General features: G+C 42.0%; 2 protein-coding genes across 3 annotated transcripts in view; one reads left to right on the top strand and one right to left on the bottom strand.

The window, feature by feature from the left end:
- Window positions 1-13,025, top strand: part of tbrg1 (transforming growth factor beta regulator 1) — a 25,522-nt gene extending 12,497 nt beyond the window's left edge. Inside the window, exons 2-15 of the mRNA XM_080543346.1 lie at window positions 2,016-2,188; window positions 2,374-2,431; window positions 2,540-2,622; window positions 2,824-2,860; window positions 3,673-3,735; window positions 6,074-6,310; window positions 7,967-8,037; window positions 8,225-8,457; window positions 8,562-8,701; window positions 10,514-10,660; window positions 11,892-11,989; window positions 12,080-12,190; window positions 12,477-12,625; window positions 12,888-13,025. Of these exons, the coding sequence (XP_080399472.1) occupies window positions 2,016-2,188; window positions 2,374-2,431; window positions 2,540-2,622; window positions 2,824-2,860; window positions 3,673-3,735; window positions 6,074-6,310; window positions 7,967-8,037; window positions 8,225-8,457; window positions 8,562-8,701; window positions 10,514-10,660; window positions 11,892-11,989; window positions 12,080-12,190; window positions 12,477-12,625; window positions 12,888-12,994 (1,707 nt within the window). The 3' untranslated portion in view covers window positions 12,995-13,025. The remainder of the gene's footprint in view (window positions 1-2,015; window positions 2,189-2,373; window positions 2,432-2,539; window positions 2,623-2,823; window positions 2,861-3,672; window positions 3,736-6,073; window positions 6,311-7,966; window positions 8,038-8,224; window positions 8,458-8,561; window positions 8,702-10,513; window positions 10,661-11,891; window positions 11,990-12,079; window positions 12,191-12,476; window positions 12,626-12,887) is intronic.
- Window positions 13,019-23,652, bottom strand: siae (sialic acid acetylesterase; the record flags this gene model as incomplete). Of its 2 annotated transcripts, none has more annotated exons than XM_080543343.1 (10): window positions 13,019-14,868; window positions 15,054-15,240; window positions 15,369-15,523; window positions 15,744-15,877; window positions 16,018-16,136; window positions 16,448-16,631; window positions 16,771-16,909; window positions 22,522-22,697; window positions 23,045-23,200; window positions 23,541-23,652. In XM_080543343.1, 10 exons carry the CDS (start codon window positions 23,650-23,652, stop codon window positions 14,620-14,622), a joined length of 1,611 nt encoding a protein of 536 aa, XP_080399469.1. In that variant the 3' UTR covers window positions 13,019-14,619. The 2 variants fall into 2 exon arrangements, with proteins under 2 accessions (XP_080399469.1, XP_080399470.1); XM_080543344.1 differs by having other exon boundaries at window positions 13,020-14,868; window positions 22,522-22,679.

Genomic DNA, 23,652 nt, shown 5'->3' with positions numbered 1-23,652 from the left:
GGGTAATGGTAAGATTACAGGAGTGGGGTAATGGTAAGATGACAGGAGTGGGGTAACGGTAAGATTACAGGAGTGGGGTAATGGTAAGATTACAGGAGTGGGGTAACGGTAAGATTACAGGAGTGGGGTAATGGTTAGGGGTGTAACGATACATCGATTCACATCGATGCATCGATTCATTGACTAACGATCTGATTACATCGATGCAATGTAAAAATATCGATCTATATCGTCATCTTATGCGCGCAGAGAGAGAGAGAGACTTGAAAAAGATACGAATGTTTTTCATTTTTGATGAGAGACAGTAAGTCTATCCCTTTTAATATATATTTTGGAACATCTCTCTGAACCAGAGACGTTAACATACTCGCGTTCGCAATGTGTGACTCGCATTCACCGTGTGTGACTGTCGACTGGCTCGGCTCCACTTCTCGGCTCCTCCTCCTCTCGCGTTCGGCAATCTCCGGTGATCTTCGGAAATGTTCGGCTTGTGTGAGTGGAGTCTAATGAGAGTGCGTCTAACGGGAGTCTAATGGGCGAATACATTGACCGTTTTGGACACCAAAGATATTTTTTAACATCTACTCTTCGAGGCGAATCCAGTCAGACCAATATCAGACCTGCTGGACGTGTGTGACACGTGTGTGGACGTGTGTGTTTGTGTGTGTGTGTGTGTGCGTGTGTGACTGGATGTCTCTCTGAACCTGTGTGTGTGTGTGTGTGTGTGTGTGTGTGTGTGTGTGTGTGTGTGTGTGTGTGTGTGTGTGTTAATGAGCTGTATGTTAATTACCACTTATTACAATTGATAATTGTGTTAGATTGGCATATGATATCGCGTTATATCGATCATATCGTCATATCGATCTTGAATCGAATCGAATCGAAATCGTATCGTGACTGACATTGTGATATCGTCAAACATTGTATCGTCATACAAACAAATCGATATAATATCGTATCGTGATGAAGCTGGTGATTTACACCCCTAGTAATGGTAAGATGACAGGAGTGGGGTAATGGTAAGATTAAAGGAGTGGGGTAACGGTAAGATTAAAGGAGTGGGGTAACGGTAAGATTACATGAGTGGGGTAATGGTAAGATTACAGGAGTGGGGTAACGGTAAGATGACATGAGTGGGGTAATGGTAAGATGACAGGAGTGGGGTAACGGTAAGATTACAGGAGTGGGGTAATGGTAAAATGACAGGAGTGGGGTAACGGTAAGATGACTGGAGTGGGGTAACGGTAAGATTACAGGAGTGGGGTAACGGTAAGATTACAGGAGTGGGGTAACGGTAAGATTACAGGAGTGGGGTAACGGTAAGATGACAGGAGTGGGGTAATGGTAAGATTACAGGAGTGGGGGAACGGTAAGATTAAAGGAGTGGGGTAATGGTAAGATGACAGGAGTGGGGTAATGGTAAGATGACAGGAGTGGGGTAACGGTAAAATGACAGGAGTGGGGTAACGGTAAGATTAAAGGAGTGGGGTAATGGTAAGATGACAGGAGTGGGGTAATGGTAAAATGACAGGAGTGGGGTAACGGTAAGATTAAAGGAGTGGGGTAACGGTAAGATTAAAGGAGTGGGGTAACGGTAAGATTACAGGAGTGGGGTAACGGTAAGATTACAGGAGTGGGGTAACGGTAAGATGACAGGAGTGGGGTAATGGTAAGATTACAGGAGTGGGGTGACGGTAAAATGACAGGAGTGGGGTAACGGTAAGATTACAGGAGTGGGGGAACGGTAAGATGACAGGAGTGGGGTAACGGTAAGATTACAGGAGTGGGGGAACGGTAAGATTAACATTTGACAAAACAGACATTAGTTCCCGACGTATTTTTCAAATTGGTCATATGAACGCAATGAACACGACGGGAACTCATGGGGGTTCCAAACATCCTTAAAGCTATTATATTTTGACATAATATAGCCTAATGTTTAGCTTAATGGATACGTTGTGAAGTTTCATTTAAGATGAAAGGACATGCCTGATGTTTATATTCCTATATTACAGCCCTCAACCAGTGGTAATCAGACGACAGGCACCCCCCTCTCTCCTATGGACCCACTGAACACACTTTCCAACTTTGAATCTGAGATGGAGCCGGACGGACAGGGGAACTACTCTCTGTTCCCTGCCTTGGACAACATGGCCAGTCTGTCAGGGACCTCAGAAACTTTAGAGACGTAAGCATTTCCAAATGCTTTTTAGTGAGGATCTGAAATGTCACCAAACACATAGACTTGTCTTGTACATGATGCATGATACTGGAGAATAGACGACGTTGGTAAGGTCTCTTATGTAATTACTGGGTTTCATGAATAATCCAAGATGACTGTTGAAAATAGGCCAAATGTCTGTGTATCTGCAGGGAACCACCCAATGATGTTGCAGACAAGCCAAATCTTACATGGCTCGATGCTGCTCAGGTACAGTAACAATATCTCTCTTTATAATTCAGTTATGGTTGCATTAACAGGCTGTATGTGCCTTGTTGAGTTTTTTAATGGTGACATTATTTGTCAACTCCTTTTCAGATTGTCCTTGAGGGAGCTGGGCGTCCGATGCACATCAAAGAGATCAAACAGAGGATCATCGATAGGGGATTGGTTCAGTCCAAGTACTGTAGAGCATTCTTATCAATTTACACTGAACCCTCTTTCATGTAAACAGTGGTTTGAAAATTCCCAGCAATAGATCAAAACAATAGTTAATTGAAATGCCTAATTAAGTTATGCATGATGATATTTGATTATAAGTGTTCTTAATGAATCAATAGCATAATGATTCCCATTATTATTCCCTCCTTTTTCCTGAACAGTGCTAAGTCCAGCCTCGAAGCTGTTATGTATCGTGAGGTAAGACCAGTCAATGGGTGCAACACTATCATCCATGGCGTCTGCAAAAGACACTAAGTTAATTTCATCTACATGTATTAGTTGTACCTGAATGAACATACAGTGAACAAAAATATGAACACAACACTTTTGTTTTTGCTCCGAATTTTTCACGAGTCAAAAATGTAAGACTTTTTCTATGTACAAACAAGGCCTGTTTCTCTAAAATGTTGTTCCCAAATGTGTTTAAATCTGAGATTTTGTGACCAGCCTAAGGTGCACCTGTGCAATAATGTATGTTGATATGCCACACCGTCAGGTGGATGGATTATCTCGGGAAAGGAGAAGTGCTCATTAACACAGATTTAAACAAATATGTGAACAACATTTTAGAGAAATAGGCCTTTGGTGTACATAGAAAAAGTATTAGATTTCAACTCGTGAAAAATTGGAGCAAAAACAAAAGTGTTGCATTTATGTTTTTGTTCAGTGTAGAACATGGTCACATTATACTACTACAGCCTTTAAGTTATTTTCAACATATGTGGTGTACATGATCAAAGTGAATAATACACTATCAGAAGTAATTGTTTTGCTTTCTACATATCGTCATTTCACTCGTGTTGTTTTTTTTATTACTTTCTTTCCTCCCCCCAGTAGAACAGAACAACATTGTCACGCTACTTTAGTTTGCCTGGATATTACAAATATTCCTGTCAAGTAGAAGTGAACACTAGCTATTGATCTAAGCTTTGAGATTTAGTCCCACCCTGGGGTAGTTGTCAGGGTACCCCAACAGCAAGCCTTTGCCTCAGTATTCCGCTATGTTACAGACACAGAAAGGGAGCAGGAGATTCAAGAGGATTGAGAACAGAAATGGAGTCTTTGCATTGTTGGTAAGTTCTCATCAGGTGTAAGATGTCAGAGGAAATCCCTTTAGTTGCTGATCTGTCAGAGATAGACATTCAGGAGAATTATTTGCCTTTTTCTGTGTATTTATGTTAATTTTGCTGTATACTTTGCTGTATTTAAGTTTTTATTTTTATTAACATGTTCAGTTACTTTGTCAGAGAGATCTCATCCATATAACATCCTCAGTGAATGCATACTCATGTGGTCATGGGTGGAATGGCTTTAATTTCCATCTTTGGGATGTGGTGCTGGCCTGTTTCATTGACTGGTCTCTCCCTCATAGACAGATGTTTCATTGACTGGTCTCCCTCATAGACAGATGTTTCATTGACTGGTCTCCCTCATAGACAGATGTTTCATTGACTGGTCTCTCCCCCATAGACAGGTGTTTCATTGACTGCTCTCTCCTCATAGACAGATGTTTCATTGACTGGTCTCTCCTCATAGACAGATGTTTCAGTGACTGGTCTCTCCCTCATAGACAGATGTTTCATTGACTGGTCTCTCCCTCATAGACAGATGTTTCATTGACTGGTCTCTCCCTCATAGACAGATGTTTCATTGACTGCTCTTTCCCCCATAGACATATGTTTCATTGACTGGTCTCTCCCTCATAGACAGATGTTTCATTGACTGCTCTTTCCCTCATAGACAGGTGTTTCAGTGACTGCTCTCTCCTCATAGACAGATGTTTCATTGACTGGTCTCTCCCTCAGACAGATGTTTCAGTGACTGCTCTCTCCCTCATAGACAGATGTTTCATTGACTGCTCTTTCCCTCATAGACAGATGTTTCAGTGACTGGTCTCTCCCTCATAGACAGATGTTTCATTGACTGGTCTCTCCCCCATAGACAGATGTTTCATTGACTGGTCTCTCCTCATAGACAGATGTTTCATTGACTGGTCTCTCCTCATAGACAGGATTTTCATTGACTGGTCACTCCTCATAGACAGATGTTTCATTGACTGGTCTCTCCTCATAGACAGATGTTTCAGTGACTGGTCTCTCCCTCATAGACAGATGTTTCATTGACTGCTCTTTCCCTCATAGACAGATGTTTCATTGACTGTTCTCTCCTCATAGACAGATGTTTCATTGACTGGTCTCTCCTCATAGACAGATGTTTCAGTGACTGGTCTCTCCCCCATAGACAGATGTTTCAGTGACTGGTCTCTCCCCCATAGACAGATGTTTCAGTGACTGGTCTCTCCTCATAGACAGATGTTTCAGTGACTGGTCTCTCCCTCAGACAGATGTTTCAGTGACTGGTCTCTCCCTCATAGACAGATGTTTCAGTGACTGGTCTCTCCCTCATAGACAGATGTTTCATTGACTGGTCTCTCCCTTTATAGACAGGTGTTTCATTGACTGGTCTCTCCTCATAGACAGATGTTTCATTGACTGTTCTCTCCTCATAGACATATGTTTCATTGACTGGTCTCTCCCTCATAGACAGATGTTTCATTGACTGGTCTCTCCCTCATAGACAGGTGTTTCATTGACTGTTCTCTCCTCATAGACAGATGTTTCATTGACTGGTCTCTCCTCATAGACAGATGTTTCATTGACTGGTCTCTCCTCATAGACAGATGTTTCATTGACTGGTCTCTCCCTTTATAGACAGGTGTTTCATTGACTGTTCTCTCCTCATAGACAGATGTTTCATTGACTGGTCTCTCCTCATAGACAGATGTTTCATTGACTGGTCTCTCCCTCAGACAGATGTTTCATTGACTGGTCTCTCCCTCATAGACAGATGTTTCAGTGACTGGTCTTTCCCTCATAGACAGATGTTTCAGTGACTGTTCTCTCCTCATAGACAGATGTTTCATTGACTGGTCTCTCCTCATAGACAGATGTTTCATTGACTGGTCTCTCCTCATAGACAGATGTTTCATTGACTGGTCTCTCCCTCATAGACAGATGTTTCAGTGACTGGTCTTTCCCTCATAGACAGATGTTTCAGTGACTGGTCTCTCCTCATAGACAGATGTTTCATTGACTGGTCTCTCCTCATAGACAGATGTGTCATTGACTGCTCTTTCCCTCATAGACAGATGTTTCATTGACTGCTCTTTCCCTCATAGACAGATGTTTCAGTGACTGGTCTCTCCTCATAGACAGATGTTTCATTGACTGGTCTCTCTTCATAGACAGATGTTTCATTGACTGCTCTTTCCCTCATAGACAGATGTTTCATTGACTGGTCTCTCCCTCATAGACAGATGTTTCAGTGACTGGTCTCTCCTCATAGACAGATGTTTCATTAACTGGTCTCTCCTCATAGACAGATGTTTCATTGACGGGTCTTTCCCCTCAGACAGATGAGGAGCGTCAGCGGGCTTTGCAGGCCTTCACTCCCCAGTCTTTCCTTGGGTCTCCCCCCCAGACAACCTTCTCCAGTTCGGGCTCTGCCGCCTCGCTCACCCCCTTCCCATCGCCCTCCAGCAACTCTGAACCTAGGCCCAAGGTCAAGAAAGGCCCACGCAAGAACCAGAATGAAAAGTACCGACTCAAGTACCTTAGACTGTGCAAAGCTGCAAGAGCCATGATATTTGTGAGTAGAGTTGGCACCAAAGACAACTGCTGTGGGTCAGTAATGTTAAAAGTTGTTTGTTTCATAATTTGATAGTCAAATGAAGAGAGTCTTGAACTGATCTGGGTAAGCACGGTGTGAAATATGAATTATGTGTGTGACTGTACAAGATGAGATGTAAGACATAGGGGTGTAACGATACATCGATTCACATCGATGTATCGATTCATTGACTAACGATCTGATTACATCGATGCAATGTAAAAATATCGATCTATATCGTCATCTTAAAGATACACCTTTATTTTGAAATGGCACATTCTGCGTGACTGTCACCATTTCCGTGCAGCGCGCGACTAGCAGCGGCAAATTGAAAAGTCAAAGAGCGCTGCACACTGTGTGTTCTGCATTTTGTGACTGCGGCGGAGAACAGCGAAGCGGTTTTAGCTGCGACTGCCAAGCCCGCCCACGGCCGACTGTGATTGGTCAATGCTCTAGTCTAGCCGACTGTGATTGGTCAATGCTCTGGTCTGTAACAAAGCATCTGTCTTATGAATGGGCAAAGGCTGCAGGTTGGACCTTACTTACTTTACTCCGGTTTGCTTGTCCAATTTCATTGGATAAACCTGAACAAAATTCCTATTGATAAAATCTACAGGTAAATCATTACTCCCGTAATCAGCGATCTAACATGACTGTCCAAGCATAGCCTTACCTTTCACCAATCAACACATCATATCAGATCAGTGCTTCCTAGAGGAAGTGTGATGGATGGCCCTATATTAAAAATTATCCTGACCTGCGTTCAGAGCGTAGTGTTTTGTCTCCTGAACATGTTGATCAGTTAGTTTTTTTGAAGAAAAACCTCCCAAAGAAGAACACTGGAGGATATACTTATTATATAACACTGGAGGATATACTTAACTTATTTTGGTTAAGAAGAATGTATATAAGATGTACTGCACTGTACTGCATTTGCACTTATTATTTATTATTATTTTATTATTATTTATTATTATTGCACAAATATACTGTAGGTTAAATGGTGACCTTGGTTCAGTTCTAACTGTTAAAAATACTGTGTTTATGAGACAGTAAAAAAGTGAACGTTTACAAAAATCCTGCCTGGGACAAGTTCTTCCAGTTTTGTTTCAAAGGACATTAATGTTTTAAAGCTGAATATCTCTTGTTTGTGAGACTAGTGAACGGGTCTATTTTTCTTTTTGTAACAGAAGAATACTGTACAATACAATATGATTTAAATGCTGGATACCTGGAAGAGCTCACAAATAAAATGGTCAAATAATATTCTAGTTGTTTTTGTGAGTTGATAATTGTGTTAGATTGGCATATGATATCGCGTCATATCGATCATATCGTCATATCGATCTTGAATCGAATCGAATCGAAATCGTATCGTGACTGACATTGTGATATCGTCAAACATTGTATCGTCATACAAACAAATCGATATAATATCGTATCGTGATGAAGCTGGTGATTTACACCCCTAGTAAGACATGGGTAACATGCAATATATGTATTGTTATATGTTGAGTATATAATGAACAATGTTATTTTGTATACAGCAGTACTGGATGTCTAAGACATTTTTTAAACACATTAAAGTGTATCCTATCATAACCTTATTATACCCTCATGGTATTTCACCCACAGGAGAATGCGGCCCTCTGTGACGAAGTTGCCCACCTAGAGGAAAAATTTGTCAGAGCAAAAGAGGAGCGTAGGTGAGTTTGACAACAAACTGTATGGCAATTAATTATTAATTATTAATTAATAATTAATAATTAATAATAATAATTAATTAATTATTTTTGACTGAGGTGTCATATTAGAGTTATTTATCATTTGGAATATGGCTCTACTTTGTTACACACAGTGTGGATATTCAGACTTGTATGCCTTGTTTTCCAGGTTCTTGCTGAAGTCATTGTTGCAGTACCAGTCCCTGACAGAGGGTGAGTTGCTCACTGCCACCAGTACCAACACTCATACCCCTGTGACCTTCAGTTCTGGCCCAGCGGGGGCCATAGTCCTGTCTGGGGGTCATAACCTGGCCCCCGGGTCCTCTGGAGCTGAGGATGGTCTCCCTAAAAAGCCCAAGAAAGAACGAAAGGAACGAGGCAGGGAGAATGGTAAAGACGATGGTGGGTAGAGACACATTCTCCCTTTTGCTGTTTTAAATCAATTCAATTCAATTTAGTTATATGTTAATATATGCTATACATATCATACCATATATTTCCCTCAGTTCCAAAAAAGATATCCAAGAAAAGGAAGCTTGCAGATGGTGGGTCTCGTAAACTGGTCCAGCCCATTCCTCTGGACTCCTCCGGACGCCCTGTGTTTCCCATAGTGTTGGGTGGTCTGACTGTGTACAGTCTAGGGGAGGTAAGTGTCTCAGTATAGTACTCTCTCCGATTTGTGTATAAAGGCTTTGTCCAAATCCCCTTAAATGGTGAGCTTTCCTTGCCTCCAGAATCGCATGACCCCTTACAGTTTGCATTGTCTGGACTAATTCATACCGCAAAATCAGATCTCTCACTTATTTATGCTGCTAGAAAAACTGTCAAAACTCTGAGAACACACTCGCCATGTTGTCTCAAAAATACCAAATTCAAAACTATCTCAGTTTAATGCTCAAATTAGAGACACTGGAACAATGAACAGTGACTTGAAAACCCAGAACAAATCCTGACTCCGTTCTATGACAAAGTGGAATCAACACATACAAAATATACACTAAATGTACTATACTAATAATCTATACCAGACTAAATTACCATGGATACATTTTTCAACTGCTCAAACAGAACGCTCTTCACAAAATCTATACATCCTCAAAAACGTTGGAGATTAAAAACAAATGTAATATTGAGCTATGCATGTCTAAGGCTGTTTATTTCCAAAACCAAATTATTCAAACTACTTCTGAACCTAAAACTCTATGGCAGACACTTAAAGTCATCACTGGTGAAACAGCAGAAAAAGAATGACAACATTAACATTTCTCTACAAGGCACTCTGATCACTGAAGCTGATAAAATGTATAAATTGAGTCTATAACACAACAAAATGTGGAAAAAGCGAAGGGGTATGATGACTTTCTATAGGCACTGTATGTCTGATCACATTCAGTTTGCAAATCAACCACTAAACATTGCAGAAACCTACAAATATCATGGAGTGCTCCTTGATCCAGATGTCAAAACTTATCAAAACAACATTAACAATCTAACAAAGAAGATAAATCAGAAATTGTATGTTTGTAATTGTCAGACCATGTCTCACCCATACCGTCTCAGACACATTTACATGCAGTCATACTTTCAACAATATCATACTGTCTCCCAATGTGGTCCCTCACCTCAAAGGAAATCACTGAACCAATAAGACTATATAATAGAGCCTCACTACTGCACTTTCACACTCCAGTGCTCTGACTTTTCAGAATTACACCATTACACTAGAATCTAGCCATTAAATATTTCTTTCAGATCCAAAACAATAACTTTTACACATACACAAAAATCTGTAATGACATCCCATATTACATTAGAGAAACAACCTCTATCTCCCATTTCAAACAGGCTTATAAACACCATATGATGGAAGGATACACCTGCAACCACTGATCCAACTCAGATAATATGTTATGTGATATATTATATTATACCATCGGGTGGATTCACACCTATTATATTGTGTGTTTGACAATCAAATGTTGATTGTGTGTTGAAGTTTTGACAGTGCAGGGTAGAGCAATGGAGTTGTATTGGGTTTGTGGGTAACGTGCGGTCTCACTGCAAACCAATCGCTCCGTGGAGTCCTCTCCTTGTGTAACCTGTTGTCTTCCCTAGGTGATTGTACCTTTTGTATTATTTAGTGATCCTGTCTTTGTGTTGTACAACAGGAACCTGCTGCAAACCAGTTTTAACTGAGTCAGGCCAGTCTAAATGTAACACATTTTAACATCTGCAATGTTACTTTTATTCTGTTCCTGTATGATTAGAAAGAAAGAAAGAAAGTAAGTTCAAATAGACTGGATTGATACAGGTATATGTATAGGACATTCTCTGGTACTGATGAGACACAGCCCATGTGAGTGGGTAGAGAAGACTAACAGTGTGATTGATGTCCCTGTCCAGATCATTACTGACAGGATGCTGTTCCATGACCAGTGTGATTGATGTCCCTGTCCAGATCATTACTGACAGGATGCTGTTCCATGACCAGTGTGCCATCTACCCAGTGGGCTTCTGCAGCACCCGGGTGTTCGCCAGCATGAAGAACCCCGATCAGCAGTGCCTCTACACCTGCCAGATCAAGGACGGCGTGGCAGGCCCACAGGTACACACACACACACACACACACACACACCAGGGGTGCAAACTTGTGACCTTTCTGCTAAATTAGCCGTTTTTATCTCAAAATAGGTCATCCATGTGAATTGTGTAGATCTGCCAAAAATATATTTTGGGTGTGGGGGGGGAGACGGTCTAAGTCTTATCAAACTCACATGATGCGCGAGCTAACTAATCTTCCTGTCTACTAAACTCCGCTGCTGTTGAAATAACTTTTAGCTTCAGGCAGCTAGGTACAGTTCCAGACAGTGTGGAGAACACAGTCACAGTAAACTGTTTTAGAAGTAATTCTGCAGGTGTTAAGGTCAGGGCTGCAACTGGTCCAGAACGCTGCTGCCCGTATTGTCACCAGAACCCCTGTCATCAGTCACATCACCCCCATTCTACACCAACTCCACTGCCTCCCCATCAAACACCGCATCGATTACAAAATCCTTCTCCATACTTTCAAGGCCATCCATAACCTCGCCCCTCCATACCTGTCCGACCTCCTCCACATCAACATTCCCACCCGGTCCCTCAGGTCTGCCTCCTCCATCAACCTGACCGTCCCCCCAGCCTGTCTGTCCACCATGGGGTTTAGAGCCTTCAGCCGCTCCGCCCCTCGCCTCTGGAACTCCCTCCCCCCCCCCCCGACATCAGGAACATTGATTCAATCTCCTCATTCAAAACCCACCTCAAAACCCACCTGTTTACGCAGGCGTATCCCTGTTGATTTACTGTTCCCGTGCTGCTCTGCTACTAGCTATGTTTTATACTGTATATTTCTATGTATTCTGTATTTTGAGTTGTGTAACTGTTTTTAAATGTGTTGTTGTACGGCGACCTTGAGTGCCATGAAAGGCGCCTTATAAAATAAATGTATTATTATTATTACTTAAACGTGCATCATTGTTAGACCACCGTTAGTGCTAGTGATATCCCTTTAGCACCGTTAAGGTTAGCCGCGCATTGATCATTTTCTTCGTTTTCAGGCAAAAAAAAAGAAATTCCCTTTTTGGGCCATCACCACTCTGCACCCCTGCACACACACACACGTCTTATACAATGACACACACGTCTTATACAATGACACACACACGCACACACACGTCTTATACAATGACACACACACACACACGTCTTATACAATGACACACACACATGTCTTATACAATGACACGACAAGTGTTTCACTGATCAAACTAGTAGTGTGTCATCATCAAATCTTTTCTCAGTTCGAGATTGTGCCTGAGGAAGACCCGCAGAATGCCATCGTTGCCTCCTCTGCCTTGACTTGCCATTCCAACCTACTGAAGGCAATTGGAGCTATGAGGTACAGTCTGGCTGATAGAATCACAGTCGTTAGATTTCATCGTGTTAGTTGTCTGTCATAGCTCCTTATCATGGCCCTCTCCACCTCTAGGTCAAAGCCCCTGGCCCCCATTGTGCCATCAGGAGCAGACTTTTTTGGCTTTTCCCACCCCACCATCCAAAACCTGATCCAGAGCTGTCCAGGGGCACGCAAGTGCAGCAAGTATGTATCCTCTCCTGGCTACAGAGAGGTGGTTCATTCCATTACAAACTCAGAACATTCATTGAAAATCTGTCATGGCCCACAATTCTGTATTTCTGCATTTCCAGAATTGGTACTGACTAATAGCCCTTGCTTGTTTGAGTATTGTTTTCATGTTTCCTAATTTCAGGGGTGCAAATGTGTAACCTTTTTGGCCCATCACCAGTTTTCACCCCTGTAATGTTCATTGTTCTCCTTGACTGTGTTTATTAAAAAATGGGAACTAATATGACATGTCCCTCTAAAGTTACCAGTGGATACGTTTTGAAGTGTGTCGCCCAGGTGATGGACAAATTCCGCACAGCCTGTCGGAGGATGACGTTTCTGTCAACTTTGAGGCATACCAGCGACACCAGGGGTTTGGTGACAGTGTGAAGGTGGAGCACAATGTGGCAGGTGAGGCAGAAAGTACAGTATCAAAGCATCTTGAGTTTACTTGGGCTATAATGTCTATCACTCATTCTTGTCACCTAGACAAACCAGCGTAATTAATAACATTTAATGCCGAGACAGGTACCCAGACTTGGTTACCACAGGGGTCAAAGTCTGCATGCGGTTTTGAATGAGATTTCTAAGGATATGAAAATACCACATAGCCTTGGTAATATTGTCTTATTCCAAGCAGAATATCCACTGTTCATCATCCTCTTCTTCTTAGGTCTGACTCCACAATCCCCTGGTTCTCCTCAGCAGCACCTCATGAGCTCCCCCACCCTGCAGCCTTCTACTTCTGCCTCCTACTTCAGCCCCCGAGAGGCTCTCTAGTCCAAACAACCTCAATACAGACATGTCAATTAGGGTTAGACCGTTAAACCGCCCCCAAATTAAACCGGTTTACGGTGTCAACACTATCATTATTATTTTCACACAACGGCAAAAATGTAACATGTTCCAGTTTTATTCTCTGAACATCAGAAACAGAATAGCAAACGTTAACAACATCTATAAAGCTACAAATATAAAGCTTGAGTGCAAATACAGCGGGTATAAATAAGTACCATCACTCGCAGACCAGCGAGAATTACAGCATACAGAACATAGCTAGAACGTTAAGTTCTAAAAGTTTGTTGACAGTTGTAAACAGGCACACGCACTATGGTCTGAGAGGATGTCATGGAAGAGGATGAATGGAAGAGGAAGTGGAGGGAAGACTTGTTTGACAGGTTATTTAATTGACAAATTACATTGTTTACAAAAAGTTCTGTCATCACTTTCATAGCATCTTCAACCACAGACAGTGGTGCTGGACAAACACTCTTAATGCATTTATTATATATAGCAATTTATGATGGTATTGACAAAACTGTTGCTATTTTTAACCATAAAACCACCCAAACCTAATGTAAATGTTTGTTTTTTTATCATGTGAAAGGAACAATAGCATTGTGTAGTGCAGGGGTGCTCATTACGTCGATCGCGATCGACCGGTCGTGTGGTAGTGTGGGTAGATCACACGGCATTAAAAAAAAAAAAATTAAATATTTTTTTTTGAAAAGTAGCCGGGGACGCCTCCCGTCTGGGCCACACAGGAGAGGGCATCACTCAGCCCCGCGCCGCCTCACAACACACACACACACACACACACACACACACACACACAGACAAACACACACACACAGACAGACAGACACAAGCACACACACATGCACACACAGACAGACAGACACACACACACAGACAGACAGACAGACAGACAGACAGACAGACAGACACACACAGACAGACAGACACACACACACACACTCCGCCGCCCGGAGACGTCGATGGCACCTGGCTTGGCACTGGCCAATCTGGTGTAAACCACTCAGAGCTCCTGAGTTAATGTTAATGTTAATGGACTACCAGTGTGAATATTTGTTATATAGTTTAATAAATCTCTTCTTTGATTTTGAAACAGTGTAGCGTGGCCTTAATTTGTTATTATTACAGTACATTTTTGTGTTCGCAGCAATGGCAATATGTTTTATTTGGTTGGTAGATCTTGTTGAGCTGGTAATTTGAAAAGTAGCTCACAAGCCTAAAAAGTGTGAGCACCCCTGGTGTAGTGTATTAGTTTATCTGGTGGACAATTGCAGATGATTCTCGCTGTGTATTTCAATAAAACAATATATTTATTTAATTTTCCTTCCACTGAATTGAATAAGAAAATGTAAGGTTTTTGGCATAATTGTCAATGTGTCCATTCTATATCATTCATTAAAAAAAAATCTGTGCAATTGTAAACTTCAGAGGTTATTGGCTATGCACCTGCGGTATACACAATGTTTCCACCAGTTACAAACCTCAACTTTAAACTTATTGCGTTACATTTAATTCCTGACATAGCATCTCCAATTTTGGATTGTATTTAATTGGTGTGTGTGTGTGTGGTGGGGGGGGGGGTTCACATCTCACTCTTTGCCTGGAAAGCAGTTGAGAGTGAAGGGTGGAGCAGGTAAAACCCCATCAGCACTGTAAATGGGACAGGCCTTAAAGTTACATGGCCAGTCCCTCCATGCATAGCGAAGGCCAGTCACATGTTTCATGAATGCACAGTAAATGGTGGACACTTGGACATGGGTCAGGCCCCACTGCAGGATGGGGGCTGGAACCCAAATGGACTTGGGCCCACATGGTGCGCTCACCATCGAGCAGCATATCTGGGGGGAAAACAGAAACACCAATAAAGAATCCTACTGGTGTTGCTGGGGTATGTCTCCATAATAGATGACATGCACAGGCCCTCATCCAGAGCTGCGGACACAAAACATTCAATTCGGAACAATCCAGTTAATGCTAGTAGAAACTCTACAGCACACCTATACTTACTTAACTACAGACTTACCTCAAAGATTGTTTGTGATTTAGCGACAGAGATTTTCTGATCAAAGGTAACATTGATGTACAGGTCAGTGACCAGGACTTGGTTGGGGAAGGGTCCCTGAAATGAAACACCTTGTTCTCCATAAGCTATAGCTCTCGCTCCCAGCGCCAGTCTGAACGCTACATCCTGCTTGTCACGGGGATGGATACTGGAACAGAAAGCCATTGGTTGTTTCACGTACTGTTAGATGAATGTGTTTATTGCAAGTCGAGCTGGATAAGAGCGTCTGCTAAAATGTGAGTGTAAAACTGTTGATATGATGACTATGATCCTTACCTGCCATAGGGTGACTTTTCATCTGGCAGGTCCATAGCCACAGCCATGAAGGTTCTCTTCATTTGTAGATTAGGCACAAAGCCATAGTCTGCAGTCTGGTGCCAGCGCACATTTGGAAAGGCCTCACTTGTTGAACCCTTTCTATATGCAGAGAGCTGAAGACAAGTTCAATGTGTCAAGAATGAAGTTATTTATAATACCTGTGATGACTGTTCTGTCAGGGCAATGTAGTGTTAATAGTAAAGACAATTTAAAGAACAGGTGTTGTATTTGTTGGACCGTTGAGAATGGACATTAATGCAACCAATGGACATGGTCATGTTGTATCATGACATAGTTTGTTATGTTCTGAAGCCAACTGTGTTGGTACAGTACCTGAACAAATCCAAAGGGGAAGTCCAAGGCCGTCTGCCCTCCAGAGCTCTGGTGAAAAGCCATTCTCCAGTCTTCAATCATGGAGGGGAAGGAGCAGGAGTAGTCCCTCTGATTGTACGCAGTGTTGGCCTCACCTACAGTAAGACAGAGCTCAGGTCAGACTGTGGAGGATGTCATTGTGTCCGAAATGTCGAGCTGCTGTAACTGTACATTTAAAGCTTTGAGAATATAAATGACAACTGTATGAGAGATACCACTTTGTCAATATTCTTACCTTGATACCAGATTGCTCCTTTGAGGGTCATATTGAGAAGTGGATGGATCATGGCATTCCACAACACAGAGTTACTCCATTGTGATGTCAATAAAGTGGTGTCATATGGCATGGGGGACCTTGGGGTAAAACAGGGGGACAGAGATAGCACTTTACATACACTCATACATACATTGATGCTGTAGTGTTTACTTATGTAAATGTAAATTCCCTCAGAGCGCCGGAGGGCACACTGGGTTTAAGGTCATAGAGCTACCAAGTAATTTGATTGGACAAGAGGCATTCCATGAGTGTTGATCAGATTTCCAGAGTGTATTTACGCACCCTATGTGTAGGACAATTGATGTGCAATTAATTTCTCTCTGGGACAGATGAAGTTTGAAGTTGATAATATGGTTCTAAAGCTCCAGTAATGTCCCTGTTGCCTTACCTGTCCTGAGCCCTGTCCAGCCCACAGTGGTTCAGTGCTCGAGTGGAGGACCAGGCCTCTACCGGTGTGCCTCCCCAGCAGGACTCCACCAAGCCTATGGGGTACTTCAGTGTCTTATACAGGTTGCGGCCAAAGAACCAGCACACTGCAGAGTAGTGTGTGAAATCCCCAGCACCCAGCAATTCTGCTCAAGGGGGACAAAATTAAAACGTATCAACAACCAATCTAATTGCTCCTCATTGCAGTCATGTGACTTAGAGTGACATGATTCCGATTTCAAATCTTATTGGGAAAATATGAGTCTGTTGTAACCCTCTCCATACTTGCTGTGGGGACTGACCAGGGGACCCCGACTGCAGCCAAGTCAGTCTGCTCTGTGGCACTTTGCTCCAGGGCAGCCATGAAGATCCGCACATGAGGGAAGTCAGAGGCCTGTGCTAGCTCCTCAGAGGCATTGAACACCTTGGAGACAGGAGAGACAGACAGTCAAAGCCATGCTGTCAACTAGGGATGCTCCAATACTCCTACCCGATACTGGGCACATGTACTCGTAAAACTACTCTGTCACAACCGCTCCCGACACCACTTAACGGCAACATAACATAACCTAGCTGGCAGGCAGAGGATGAGCAATGTCAGTAGTTTTGAGATATTTAAGCCCAATGCATTTTGTTGCACCGCGAATTCGATTCCATTGCTTTGAATGAGACAATGCACACGGCGTGCGATGCGATATTGTCGCACGACAACATTCGATTCTAAATTCACACCTACACACTTCGGTGGTGTGAATTGAGAATCGAATGTTGTCATGCGACAATATCGCACGCCGTGTGCATTGGCCTTTAGGATAAGCGATGATGATGACAAAAGTAGAGCAGACTGCACAGTCAAACAATTTGTGAAAAAGACCACTTTTGTTTTTATTTAATATTACGAAAGTTTAAAGTCAGTGTTGAAGAGCCCACTCAATATATCGAACAACAGTTTTAGGATCACTAAATACTTATAATTTGTCAGCGAATTCAGCTTGTTTTAGATTCACTGTATCGTCTGCCTTCCTGCCTTGTACTCCGGTGAGTGGTAGTGATACATGGCTTATAAACAAACTTACGTTTTAGGACTGTTGAAAAGCAAGGGCTGTGTGATGTGTCCAGTTGATCTAGTTATGTGTAGTTATGTGTTTTTAGAATGTTCTATCAGCATGTTGTGATCATGGCAATGTTTTTTGTTAACTGTTAGCTAGATACTGAAGCTGGGGAAGAGCATTTCCAGCTCCAGGTCCACCAGCACGGGCTCCCCGCAGGGCTGCGTCCTGTCTCCAGCACTGTTCTCCCTGTACACCAACAACTGTGTCTCCCGCCACCCCTCGGTCAAGCTCCTGAAGTTCGCAGACGACACCAACCTTTAATAAAAAATCATTAAAGCTATTAACCACATCATGCATATTATCCTTTATAATGTTGTTATCAATAAAATATTGAGGGTAACTCTGTTGTCTAGAACCATTTTTAATAATACTATTTATGTCCCATATTCCCTTAATATTGTTTTTGTTCATATTCAATATTTTGCTATAATATTCCTTCCTACATACCCTTATAATATTTGTTAACTTATTTTTATATTTTTTATATTTATTTTCTGTCTCTTTAGTTCTTTGTTTTATGAATTCTCTATAAAGTGTATTTTTCTTTTTACAGGCATTTTGTAGTCCCTTTATGATCCATGGTCGGTCTGTGTATTTTTGTTTTCTGCTATATTGTTTTAATGGACAGTTTTTCTCATATAATGAAGTGAATATTCTTAAAAATGATTCATATGCATTGTCAGTATCATTTTCTTTATATACAATTTCCCAATGCTGTGCTAGTAAGTCATTCTTTAATGCATTCATGGTTTCCTCTGTCCTCACTCGTCTGTATTTTAGTTTTTCATCTGGCTGATTTCTCTTGTAATTGCAGTCATAGACTGTAAAAACTGGTAGGTGGTCACTAATATCGTTGATTAATAGACCGCTCACTGTATTGTTTTCAATGTCATTGGTGAATATGTTATCGATTAAAGTGGCACAATGGGGTGTGATTCTGCTGGGTCTGGTGATTTTTTGATATAAACTCATACTGTGCATTGTATTAATACATTCATCCGTCATTTTGTGCTTGTTTGGATTTAGCAGATCAATGTTGAAATCACCACAGATGAAGATAACTTTTTGATTAGTTTTTGAAAACATTTTTTCTATCCAGTCTGCCAAATGCTTCAACACTAGAGCCTGGTGCTCTATATATACAGCTAATTATTACATTTTTCTTTTTTCTTTACATATTTCAATTGTTATGCATTCTAATAAGTTGTCAATCACAGTTGTCATACTTTCTACCACCTTAAGTTGTAATTCAAGTTATTGTCCACATACAAAGCCACTCCTCCTCCACTCTTATTCTTTCTATTTATACAGTTAACTTCATACCCATCCAGTTCGAAATCCATTCCTTTATCAGCATTGATCCATGTTTCCGAGATGGCAATTATTTTGAATGGTTTTGTGAATTGATTTAAATATTCCTTGATGTAATTAAAGTTGGCATACAGGCTTCTGCTATTGAAATGGATTATTGATAATTTGCTGTCCGTTTTAATGGTCTGGTTGTACTGTTCATCTGTGTAGTAGCTGCAGTTGTCGTTGATGTTGTAGAAGAAATTATTCTCCGGATCCATGTCATTTTCCAAGTCAAGTAAATTATGGTCCGTGTATTGAAATGTTCTCAGTTCCAGTTCCCCATGATTAGTAATACATTGAGTTATGTCATTAGTGTCTCCAGATGTAGATGAATGAGTTAAGTCAGGCAGTGTCATGGTTGTGTGTTGTGAATTCATACCTTACAGTCCGGTTTATGATGATCGTTAGTAATTGTCCAGTTCCTCGATGTTTCTGATGACCAATATTTTGGCTTGCTCCGGCGTTCCGTTTAGTTTAATGAAGATTTTGCAGTTTGTGGTCCAGGTATTTTGAATTTTACCCTGTTTTCTCAGGTAGTGTGCTTTTCTGGCGATGTCGCCGTTTCGTTTTGTCAGATGTTCGTTTATGAAGACGTTTGTTCCTTTCAGCTTCCTTCCTTGTTTTAACAGTGCAGTTTTGTATTTTCTGTTGGTGAATCTCATAATGATGATTGCCGGATTGTCGCCGTCGTTCCTCCGGGGCAGAGGGTGGCATGCCTCGATGTTGTCACAGTTCACTACAATCCCCTTGGACTGAAGGAAGGCAGCTACCCTGTTGCTCCGCGGAGCTGACATCCTGCTCACTGGGCTCCCCCCCGTTGTCAGCGGTCACCGCCCAAGCGTATGACCGGGGTTTGATGCAGATCCCAGTCACAATCACATCGTTCATCCTGGTGTACTGCTCCAGATCCGCCACTCTGTTCTCCAGGTGCACCAGACGCTGGTCTTTCTCAGCGTTCTGGAGGCGGAGAGCCTTCACCTCTTCCACCAGGTCCAAGAGGGCTTTCTGCTGCAGTTTGACAGTGGAAATCTCCTCTGTCAAGAAGTCCAGCGACCTCTTGATTTCATCGCCCTCCTCGGTTGTCAGTGCCTTCTTAGGACCCATGGTTTAGGACAAAATAAACAACAAGCAAAACAACTCTTCAAACCTCCCGCTCCTCTGCTCCTCTGTCCACTCGCGTTACCGCGTCACTGCGTCATGCGTCACTGCCTCACTGCGTCCCCGTAAATGACTCTGGCTTCCCCCGCCTCCAAGTCTGCCCAGGACTGAATATGCACTGAACCTTTGAAAAACTCTGCACTGCACTTTATATATATATATATATATATAGCACTATTCAATGCACTGTCTGTCCTGTTTTGCATTTGTATTTGTTTTTGTTCATGTATACATGTGAAAAAAGCATAAATGCACCTACTGTAATGCCAAAACAAATTCCTATATGTGTCAAGCATAATGGCAATAAACGTAATCTGAATCTGAATACCAACGCAACGGTAGCAAACGCGTCTGTTTTGATTAAGAGGGATTTTCTCTGGTATTTGGCTTTTTGGAAGTGTACCAACATTCAAATAAGCATATCTTCAACTATTTTCAGATTTCAATGTGTAACACATCATTTTAAAGCTTACAATCTGAAATAAAAAATAAAATAAAAAATAACTTGCTGACTTGGGAACCAAAACACCCGACCCTGTCACATACTTCATCTGTTCCAGTCAGAAAGTGAGGAACAGCTGATAAAACATGTTAGAACTGTAATGGTATTACTATTAGTACTCATATTGATACTCGGTATTGGCGAGTACCCAAATGTAAGTACTTGTACTTGGTCTGAAAAAAAGTGGTATCGGTACCTGGGTTTCCGTTAACCGGTAATTACCGGTCTTTGTCCGGTAAAATTTGTTGAAGTCCGACAAATTGAAAACTCGTCGGACAAAATGTCCGTTCACATTTTGTATTCAAATTGGCTTCGGGCCACCATCTTCAGCTGAGCACCAAACACACACACACCCACACACACACAACACAGGGTCCCTCCCTCCCGGGCAGTGCCGCGCGTGCACAAGTGTGTGCGTGCCCGGCGCCCAGCCGAAAATGGTGGCCCGAAGCGGAGCGCCTTAACTTTATCGCACAATAACAAGGATAACAAACGAAACGGACAACATTTACACTAAGATGGAGACAAACTTCAGCGATATGATCTAACAGCCGGTCTTCAGGACGACATACAGACCCGTATGAGCTTACAGGGCTATCCCCTAAGTATGATTTGACAGGCAGCTAAACGAAATGCCTTCCCAACCAGCGAGACCTGGGGGGTATTCCATCAACGTCGCCAAATGAAAATCCAGGCTCACCCCGACAAGTCTCGCGATATCTATCAAGGTATGCCTGGATCTTTTTAAGAGTCTCGCGAGACTTAACGAAATAAGCCCAGACCCTCCTCCAGCGACGTCGATGGAACACCCCCCTGGTTATAGAAATGACGTTGTTTTATTGATAAAAAAAAAGGGTAAAACTGGAAAGAGAAAATAGAAAACTCACATTAATCCCAAACAATTTAACAAACTTCAGTTAACGTAATGTGGAGTCCGTTCATTGATCGATGCTGTCTGTTCAGTTCAGTGAGGCGCCCGTTCAGCGCTGGACATAATGGCATAGCGCGCATGCGAATCATGTTATATTATTATAGCTCGCATCTAATCGTATCGGATGAGAAATAGACATTAAATGGCATATATAGGCCGCTACACAAGAGTAATCACCGCGACAAACAGCTATATTAGATTTGGAAGAAAAAAAATATGATTTTGAAAAAATAAAATATATATATATTTTAATATGATGACCGGAATATATCACGTTTGTCCGGTAAATCGAAATCTTCCCGGACACGATGTCTGGCGGCAATTTTTTCTAACGGAAACCCTGATCGGTACATAAGTAAGTAAAATGTATTTATACAGCACCTTTCCCAGACCAAGGGTCACAAGGTGCTGCTTTACATAACAAGGAAGAAACACAATAAAACATAATACAAGAGTGAAAGCCACAGCAGGTTAAAACAGGCAAACAAGTGAAAATAAAAACAAGTAACAGACAACAGGTGTACAACATCAACAGGACACAGAAAGACAGGCCCTTAAGGGCTATCCAAAAGCCTGTCTATACAAGACAGTCTTTAGCTGTTTTTTAAAAACCTCGACCGAGCAAGCTGATCTAAAGGCCAATGCACACGGCGTGCGATTTTGTCGCACGACAACATTCGATTCTCAATTCACACCAATGAATGAATGAATGTGAATGGAGAATCGAATGTTGTCGTGCGTCAATATCGCATCGCACGCCGTGTGCATTGTCTCATTGAGATGCATTCAAAACAGTGGAATCGAATTCGGCAGTGCGACAAAATCGCACGCCGTGTGCATTGGGCTTAAGATCCAAGGCCAGAGCATTCCAAAGCCTGGGAGCCACGGTTTGGAATGCTCTTGGAAGGCGGTTTGGAATGCTACATCTCTACTGTCAACCATGCAGTTCACCTGAATCACAACACATCCCCAGCAGTTACCTGAGATGTTGTGAATGCCATGTTGCTCTGCCCACCACAGAGCCAGACATCACCAAACAGCACGTCTGTAAGGGTGATGGTTTGGTTGCTCTGTAGGACTGCAGTGACATTGTAGGGACCTCCAGCTTCCATTGGGCCAAGGGTCACCTTCCAGATCCCTGTCAAGAGACCCCAAACTGTGGATCAGTGTAGGTTACCCTGGCCTTAAGGTCTTTAAACTCAGTCAATTATTCATAGAGGAAAACAAGATGCAAGATGCCTAGACATAAACCATGTATGCCATGGCATAAACCTATCTTTATAAATTATAGATAATGCCAGATAAATTCGGCTAACAAAAAATACATTAATATTGAGAATTCCAGAGAAGTTCGAAAAATAACAGAGTATTATTTGTAATAACTTCATATAACTTAATATGTAGCAATTGTACTCTGGATATCACTGTTATTGATGTGATCATTAACTTCCCATGACTGGACATGACTTGAAGGTAAGGACATTCTTTTGAACATGTATTCACCTTTATTCACAGTGACAGATGCTGCTGCTTTGTTTGTTGACAAAGAGACAGTGACCTGCGAGTCATCTGGTCCGTAGCCCCACAACACAGCCCTCTCTGGAGCCTTCTGCAAAACCATGTGGTCCCCATAATAGGAAGCAAAGCGAAACTTCCCATCTAGAAACAGACAGAACACTTAAAACTCAGTACTCACTGTAGCCTACTCTTAGAATGTATCTGACATTCAACAAATTAATTAATCATAGGCCTACATAACTTGACAAAGTGTCACTGCAATCCAAATGTAAAAAATGCAAACGTTAGTTTGACATATGGCACAGTAGGCGTGCAGTGACAGTCAAGTGGATAGTTACAGTGGATTTATGTTTGACTGAAGTACTCTGATTACGCAGGTGCGCAGTCGGACAGGTAGCAATTCATTCTAACCTCCAAAAGCAAATGTGGTGAACATGTTTAGTATATATAACATGTTGATGTGGAGCCTGAGGTTACTCACATAAGCCGCACACAGACCCTAGAAGAGTCCAGAAACAGACAGATATTATAAGACGCATATTGTGAAGACGATGTCCACGTCCTATCCATGCAGCGCTGTCCGAGAGAAACAT

This window comes from Nansenia antarctica, assembly GCF_963989245.1.
Source record: "Nansenia antarctica genome assembly, chromosome: 12".
Taxonomy (NCBI): domain Eukaryota; kingdom Metazoa; phylum Chordata; class Actinopteri; order Argentiniformes; family Microstomatidae; genus Nansenia; species Nansenia antarctica.
Note: the sequence above shows the minus strand (reverse complement) of the source record. Positions and strands in the feature narration are given on the sequence as shown.